The sequence below is a fragment of the Phaseolus vulgaris genome, chromosome 2 (genome assembly GCF_051622355.1).
Source record: "Phaseolus vulgaris cultivar YP4 chromosome 2, ASM5162235v1, whole genome shotgun sequence".
Lineage (NCBI taxonomy): Eukaryota > Viridiplantae > Streptophyta > Magnoliopsida > Fabales > Fabaceae > Phaseolus > Phaseolus vulgaris.
Genome location: NC_143499.1, coordinates 21615234 through 21624485, shown reverse-complemented (window position 1 = coordinate 21624485; position 9252 = coordinate 21615234). Strand labels below are relative to the sequence as shown.

The 9252-nt window shown below is 31.1% G+C and overlaps 1 protein-coding gene across 1 annotated transcript; it reads left to right on the top strand.

Annotated features, from left to right (window-relative positions):
* Window positions 1-3338: 3338 nt before the first annotated feature.
* LOC137810906 (Carbohydrate-binding X8 domain superfamily protein) lies at window positions 3339-5579 on the top strand. Its single transcript, XM_068612400.1, has 4 exons — window positions 3339-3703; window positions 4059-4298; window positions 4397-4433; window positions 5081-5579. The coding sequence occupies exons 1-4, from the start codon at window positions 3652-3654 to the stop codon at window positions 5298-5300; spliced, it is 549 nt and encodes a 182-aa protein (XP_068468501.1). The 5' UTR covers window positions 3339-3651; the 3' UTR covers window positions 5301-5579.
* The last annotated feature ends 3673 nt before the right edge of the window (window positions 5580-9252 follow it).

Genomic DNA, 9252 nt, shown 5'->3' with positions numbered 1-9252 from the left:
ACTAATTTGTTTCTTACTCTAAATTTTTATTTAAAAGAATGGTGGTCATTAAGATGATTATATGTTATGATTACTCGAAATCTCAAATTTGAAGGTCAACAACAGTCTATCATTCAAGTTTCTATGCCATATCATTAATAATGTGAAGTATTTAATTTTTTATTGACTAGAATTAATTTCATTATAATATTTTATTAGATTCAACTGCCATCCTAATATTTAAATTTTGATAAATGGATATGACATATTTAAGTTTTCTTTGTAAATATCTAACGGTTATCCGTTTAGTATACTGCCCAACATCATATATATATATATATATATATATAATTTTATTTTATTTTATTTATTTTAATTTTCAATATAATCCTAGGTTAAAAGATCTGAATGTGGTATTGACGTGGTGAACACTCTCAAATCTACTTGAAGGATCGTTTATTTTTAGTAAAGTAATGCATGTGTTATTGAATGGATTTTGTTTAAGATTGTAAAGGTTTGAATGAGAGTATGAATGATTTGAGTTGTATTATGATGCATTTGAAGTGGAAGATTGATAGGTATTGAAATTGATTTAGAAATTCATGAATGATAGAGTATAGGTTGACATAGGAACTCAATGAAAGTACCTGCACAATTCCGAATAAATTGAATTGTTAGTGTGATAATAATAGGGTTTATAAAGTACAAGTTAGAATGTAAAAATTATAGTGGATCATGCATATATCAGTTTGGAGTAGTTTTTCTCTACATTTTTTGCTCAAACAAGATATTTTTGATTAAGTCTTCTCAGGTCCATTTTTGCTCAAGTAAGAGGGGTGCTCAAGAAAAAATGGCATGAATTTGTGGGTGTTCTCAGATAAATTTTCGCTTAAGCGAGACTCATTTTTGCTCAAAAGATTTTTCTCAAGCTAAAAAAAACTAAAAAAATAGACTTAAATTTTAATATTTGTTTTTGTGTCTCTGTTTTGTTATTGTTTATTATTTTTAATTAAACTTTCTGTCAATTTTAATTATATATTTAATTGAAAATATTTTAGTTCATGCATTTTTATGTGATTTTTTTAGATAAACTTTGTTTTGATTAAATTTTTGAGTTATGGTGTGATTTTGTATAATATGAAATGTGAAATACGAAGTTGTAATCTCAACATGGTATTTTTAGAAAAGGAAATACAGTGTTGAGATTTTTAGGATGTGTATTGGTTAGTGATTCGTTTAGAAGGAGGTATCTTGAGTTTACTGATATAATATAGATGAAGTTATTCAAGTGGTGAGAGTCAAATGAGGTTCATATGAATAAGTTAATTGTTTTAAAAATAACTAAACTGTTATATGAATTAACCTTATCATATGAGGTGATTCGATATTAAGAGTATTATGCACATAGTTGTGTGAATTCACAGTGAGACAGTATGATAGGTGCAGATCTCTGAGTCTAAGTTAATGCATAAGTCCTCCGAAAATAGAGTCAAGTGTCTTTGTGTTTGTGGATCAGTAGAAGTCTGACATGAGAAAGATGAATTATAAATTTTTATACACTCTTGATTTCTTTGTGGGAATGTATGATGATTGATGAATTTATGCTTGTTAATTAAAGTTACAATTTTATTACAAGTTTTTAAAATAGTTAGTTTACTTAGTTGTTTGTGTTGTGTTTTGTTTTATTTGTCTGTGATGATCGTGCATTTACCTGTAAGCAGATGATGTTGTACATGTATTCCACAATGAACAAATGAAATGAAAAATTTGTTTGATATGTGTAAATATATAAAATTATCTATGAAGAGTCATGCATTTTGAATTATATCTATTTATTTTGATATTTCATGCATATTATAATTTTCAGATATGATAAAATAAGATGTTATTGTATTGGTCAGGAGTGCTCGGGACCTCAGTCCAAGCGTTTAGGCCAGTTTAGTTTTTGGGCCACTATAGGCCCAAAGGGTGGGCCATGAGATTATGTTATAATTATGTGTTTTCTGTTGAGATTGTATTCTCCCTGATGAAATATTGTTTTGTTGAGATTGGAGAAAACCGTTGAATGAATATCTATAAAAGGGGCTTGAGACCCTAGTAAAATGATGTTTTTTTTTTCTGAATACTTAAGACTGAAACTGAATATATACTTTGTATGCTCTCACTGACTTGATCGTCGGAGTGTGATCAACAGGTAGAGCCTCATTTGTCCCACTGGAGCACCAAGTACCTCGAAGCACTAATTGGAGACAAATTAAAAGAGGAGTTTGTCCATTCAATCCGTCTGAGTTCAATCGCCATAACAATTACATTTTATCTAAAAACAAGACATCTTTTTTATAGTAAAACTTATATAATTATGTGCTTTTATGTCATTTTATATTTATTAATTATTTTTATTAAATACAACAAGCTAACTTATAAACTAATTAATTAACTTAAAACTGATAAGCTAGTTAAATACTTTTAAGCTAACAAGCTAACTTATAAATTAATTAATTAACACGAAATTTATAAATTAAAAATTAACTTATAAATTTGATATTTATGAACTAACAACTAGCTTATTATTTAAAAATACCTTATCATACCAATTAAAATATCAATTAGTTTTCACAAATACAGTGATTATTTAGCTATACAATTTTTTTTATGTATTATTTTTTCAATTATTATATGTTAGTCAACATACTTATTTTTTTTCTCACTCTAAATTTTTATTTAAAAGAATGGTGGTCATTAAGCTGATTATATCTTATTGATTACACGAAATCTCAAATTTGAAGGTCAACAACCAGCTATAGTTCAAGTTCTATACTATATCATTAATAATGTAGAGTATTTAATATATTATTGACTAGAATTAATTTCATTATAATATTTTATTAGATTCAACAGTCATTTTAATATTTAATTTTTGATAAATGGAAATGACATATTTAAGTTTTCTTTGGAAATATCCAACGGTTATCCGTTTAGCATACTTCCCCACATATTATTTATTTATATATATACATATATGTATATATATATAATTAACGTTTGAAATTATGAAATAACTATATATATATATATATATATATATATATATAATTAACGTTTCACCAAATGATGAGTTGGTCGGTGGTTCTAACTTTGTCAGAAAAAAAGAAGAAGGATACTTTTATTTAAAATAAATAAATTTCAATTTTAAATAATTTTTATAAACATATATTTTTAATTATATAATAATATGTATTTTTAAACTATGGGAAAATTTGGATTAAATTAATGTTTTATGTTGTGAGAAGTCTCACATGGCACTGTTCAGTAACCATTGGCAACGTAAAGAAACGTGGAGTTTAACTTTCAAACCACACGTGTATGGCAGTGGTCAAAATATATGACAAAAAACAAAGCAGCCGTTGAACTTAGAACTCGAAAAAGCTTATGTGTATTGTGTGGTATGTGCACAATTTCCCATAACACACATTCTTCATGTCTAGATAATTTAATAATGTAAAACACAAGCAAGTTAAATAGTCTCTCTCTCACAGAGACTAGTCCTTTCTTGTCCTACAAAATACGCATTATTCTTCTAAGGCTTATTATTCCTTTTCTTCCACCAGCCTCTGACACAAATAGCTCCATCAGCCTCCTTCAATTGTCTCAAATAAATATTGTTCTCAAGTTATGGCACTTTTTCTGTATCTTGTGCTTTTCCTAGCCCTGACTCGTCATTCAAGTAAGTACCTGTACTCATTTGTGTGTGTTTCTTCTAAAGATTCAACATTTGATTTTAGAAGTTCTTTTAAACGCCCTTTAATTTTCTGGGGTGGTTCATATGATTAATTGCAGTCCTGGACTTTTTCCTTGCTTTAGTTTTGGGGTTTTTCTATAAAGGGTATTCTCTACTGTTCTGCGGAAAGATGAAAGCTTTTATATTTTAAGGGCTAAAGGAGATTCCGAATAATATTTTTTCTGTAATTTTGACCTTTTTTTATATAAAATATGTTTCCCATGTTGTTACATTGATAAGATAGGATTACGGTGTGAACTAACTTTTTTGTTTTGTTTCTGATCTATTTGATTTGCAATAGGTGCTCTTTACTGTTTATGCAAAGATGGTGTTGGTGATCAAGCCCTTCAGAAAGCCATAGATTATGCTTGTGGAGCTGGGGCAGACTGTACCCCTATTCTCCAAAATGGAGCTTGTTACAACCCCAACACTGTGAAGGATCACTGTAATTATGCAGTTAATAGCTATTACCAGAGAAAGGGAAATGCTCAAGGAACATGTGATTTTGCAGGTACTGCCGCAACCAGTTCAAATCCACCTGGTAAGTGTACTTCCAAGGGCATCTATATTTGGTCACATGTTTTAGAATTTCACTTTTATTAATGCTCTTCTCTTTCTCGTGTATTTTTTTTTCTATAGCTGCTTCATCTGGATGTGTCTACCCCTCAAGTCCTAGGTATGTTTCTTGATTATTATGGGTCTTATTTGATTTCTTATTGTTTTATCTGTCATGCATCCATTTAATCGGATAAGTTCTTTGAAAATTCATGGAATTTTGAGCCAATCGACTGAGGAAAAATCCTTTCTACTAGGCATTTTATGGTTGACTGTTAGGCTCCTCAATCTTCTAATAAATCGTTTTTCTTGTACATAGATGTAAATGTGATCCTTTAACCCAGTTTTTGTATTCCTGTTAAGTTTTTTCTAGTTTCCATTTTTTGTGTTTGAGGTGATTGGTGGCACTGAATAATTTTAGCAATATACCCTATTCACTTGGCATCCAAAAGGCATTTTGGAAAACTGGGATTCATTTGTTTTAATTTCAAAACTGGCAATATGATTCTGAAACTAGTTTGTTTTATACATAAGCTAAAATCCCCTTTTTTGGGTTCATGTACTCACCTCCATGAAGCAGAAATTTTGAATGACTAGCAAATAACAAAGTCACCCTTGCTTATTCTGTTGAACTATGAGCTGGCATAATTTGAATGTTTCACAAACATTTCCTAGGACTGAACTTATGTATACTATTTAATTAATGACCTTATTTTATGATAAAATGAAATGGGTTTTGATGCTCCTTTTACTTTTGATCTCTTGCAGCAATGCAGGAACAACACCATCAACTGGATCACCACCTGGTACAACCCCATCAGCAGGTACACCTCCAGGCACAAGCTTAACTCCTGGTTCTCCTAACACATTTGGAATAAGTCCAACATCTACAACTGGCTCTAGTGGCAATGGGGCTATTTTGGGAGCCACCAACTCTGAGTTGCTATTGCTCTTTGTGCTAACCATGTGGTTAGCAATCAGGGTGTAGACTATACAGTGCCATTACTGGAAAAGCTTGTGAGGTTTTCATGTAATTTTACTTCTTGGAATCGTACACAAGCAATTCAAGCAAACCCGTTTTTGTTTTTTTCCTTGCTAGAGATAAAAGAGTAGGAATTTGATTCCTTTGTTTAGTGGTGATATATCTTGATTATGATTACTGTTGAGGGGTTGGAAGTAGCACTTGGCTTTTCTTCATTTGTACATCTAAGACTATGACAGACACTATTTTTTAACTTAAAGGAATCCGGCTACCCCATTTTCATAATCTATTCTGTTCATCATTCAATTTCATGATAGCCGGCTACTCTAAGTCTGTCACACACATTTTAACCTTTTTCAATTGTTTATTGCTTGATTTGCATTTAAAGCCATGGTTCAATTCATTTTAGCTATGTATGATTTTTAATGATTTTCAGTTCTTATTCTGCATTAGAATTTTTTCTCTGTTTTACAAGTATCACCTTAACTTTAGAATTTGACATTAATCGGTGTAAAATTAGGAGCCCTGGTATGGTACTTTTTCTACTTTATTATGAGGCTAAAGGGGTTTTGAAAATTCCAAGTTCCCAACAGACCAACCAGTGCATGTATATTATTGAAAGAACAAAAGCAAAGGTGGTTCAAATGTCTCTGCATCAATGATACGATGTCACTTGTGAATTTTCTATCCCTTTCTCTCTCCGTTGTGGCGTTTCATTCGTGTCGTGGAACAATTTTTCCCTCGGACGTAATTGCTTCTAAAAGTCAATAACAACAACTGAGAATAAATTTGTTTCACATCATGCCATGCATAGCCGACAAATCTGAAATAAAATATAGCACATGCTTTCCAACGCCATTTTTGTCTTCTGTTAATTACAACTGAAATAATAATTGTTATTTAAAATTATTTTTTGACTCAAATGATTAATACATGTGTGTTAAAAATCTTTTAATACTGAGTTCATATACTATTTTCTAAAAAATATTATTCAAAGAGTTACATGCTTTTTTTTCTTTCCAGTGCATAATTCCACCTATATATAAAAGTTGATACTAATTTATATATAAGTTAAATATATTTTTGGTTCTAAAATTAATTTTTTTACTAGTTTAAACTTCAATTTTTGTTAGTATTATCAGATTCTTATCATCTCATAATATTTTAGATTTTCAGCTGTAACTATATTTTCAAATGTTAGATGTTTTATCAATCATAACTGTTCCATTAGTATTAGTTATTTTTATTTTATTTCTTTTATCTTTTATATTTTTATGTGCTATATAAATATAACACTCAATAATGTAAGTGAAAGCAATTCTTAATTAATAAAATCTATCATTTTTTTTCTTTTTTTCTTCTTTTTCTATATGAGATATACAAAACTAATATGGTATCATAGCACTGATTTCTTTGAATGTCGCTCGTGCACTGATTTTTCAGTCTCACTTACCTCTTTTTTTCGGTCATATGCTGTCAAGAACTCTGTTCATTTAATTAATAAAACTCCTACTCTTCTTTTACATGATAAATCGACATACCAGATTTATACCATATAACAACTCTTGGTTGTTTGGCTTTCGTTACTAACAAAGCTTAGCTCTAGAGCCAGCAAATGTGTTTTTATCGATTACAAAGATGGGGTAAAAGGTTGTACTCTTTTTATATGAATCAGAAAAATATTTTTGTGACATGAGATGTTATTTTTTATGAAAATCATTTTCCTTTTTTAAAAGGACAACATAGATACCAATTTGGATACACATGATATGTTTAAGCATTTGCTTCCTTCTATTTCTTATAATGATATTCTTGTGCCTACATCAGTTAGTGATATTGTTCCTTCAGTTTCTGAAACTGTATTACCATCCAGTCTTCCTGCTACTGATTCTTCTACACTATTACATTTAATTGATATTGATGCCTTGCAACACCAACATTATGATCCACAACTCCACAACCTTCATCTGTTCGAGTTTCTACTCGTCTCAAAAAAGCACATGGATACTTGAAGAACTATCCACTAGTGCAAAAAGAAGAAAAGGATACTCTTTAATTAGTGCGGATTTTGCGCTACCCGCTTTCGTAAAAAATGCGGTGGCATTTTTGAAATTATTTTGATTTACAAATGCGGCTATTTGTATAGCCGCACTTGTAAATCAAAGAGTTTTGATTTACGAATGCGGCTATTTATATAGCTGCACTTGTAAATCAAAGCGCTTGATTTACGAATGCGGCTATTTATATAGTCGCACTTGTAAATCAAAGCGCTTGATTTAATAGCCGCACTTGTAAATCAAAACACTTGATTTACGAATGCGGTTATTTGTATAGCCGCACTTGTAAATCAAAGCATTTTGATTTACGAATGCTGTTTTACCTTTAGCTGCATTCGTAAATCCTTTTTTACCCTAAATTTTGAAGCGCGCCACACACATTTTCATACTTTCTTTCTCGTCTTTGCCTTCGTTTCGCGTTCGCACTGAGTTTGTCTCCTTCTGCTGCATCTGCATTCCATTTGTGTCAATGTAAGTTTCTTGAGCTCTCTTTCTTCCTCTTCATCTTCACAAATATATGCAAAAATGTTTTCGTTTTTCTTATATATTTTTTTTTCCTTGCATTGGTGGTCTCGAAGCACTGTTTCGTTGGCTGACATTCGTTTTCCTTACATTGTTTGGTTTCTTGCATTGCTCAGTACTCTTTCATTGTCTTCGTGGGTTCTTGTGGGTTTTTTGGTTTGCTCTGTCGCTGCTTCCCTATTTCTGATGCCGTCGCCGTTGTTGACGCTCCCGTGCCATAACGTTGCCTTCACACAAGATTGACGATGTTTTAAAATTTTTAAATTTTTTTTAATGATTTGGCATATACAAGTGCGGCTAAAACAAATAGCCGCACTTATAAATGATATTTATAAATGCGGCTATATAGCCGCATTTGTATTTCTTGATTTACAAGTGCGTGTTGATCAAATGCGGCTATAAAGCCGCATTTATAAATTCAAAATAGCCGCACTTGTTTTATGTTTCTGCACCAGTGATCACACTACTTTCTTCTCTTCAAAAGATGTTACCAATCATTCTTCAGGTACTAAATATCCTATTCAAAAGTATCTCTCTTATCATAATTGTTTTCCTACATATTCTTCCCTTTGTCATAATATTTCTTCTATCCAAGAACCTAAATCATTTAAAGAGGCAATACAACATGATTGTTGGAAAGAGGCTATGCAACGTGAACTTAATGCTCTTGATTATAATGAAACATGGTCTTTGATGGATTTGCCTCCTGGAAAGCGTCCTATTGGGTGCAAATGAGTTTTCAAAGCCAATCATAAACTAGACGACAACATAGATTGGTACAGGGCTCCTTTGGTTGCCAAAGGATATACTCAGACCGAAGGTATTGAGTATTTTGAGACTTTCTCTCTAGTAGTTAAAATTACTGCTAGTTGATTTATTTTGTCTTTAGCAAGTGTTAAGGGATGAATTTTTCATTAACTAGATGTGAATAATGTTTTTCTTCATGCCAATAATGAAGAAATTTACACGACTCATACTATAGGCCTTACTCTTTCTCATCCAATGCAAGTTTGATAACTTAGAAAATCTTTATATGGACTAAAGCAGGATATAGGTTGATGACATTATGTTGGTTGACAATAATCTTCTGGAAATCCAGCGTGTTAAAACTCATCTTCATAACTCATTTAGTATCAAAGACCTTGGTACTCTTTGCTATTTCTTGGGATTTGAGATAAGTCGTTCACCTTCTGGTATTGTTCTCAATCAACGAAAATATTGTTTAGATCTTCTTTCTGATAGTGGTTTATTGGCTTGCAAACCCGCCTCTTCTCCCATGGAACCATCTTGTCCTCTCTCTAAAAGTGAAGGTTCATTACTTTTGAATCCAGGTGAATATAGAAAATTGATTGGGCATTTATTATACCTTACTCACACTA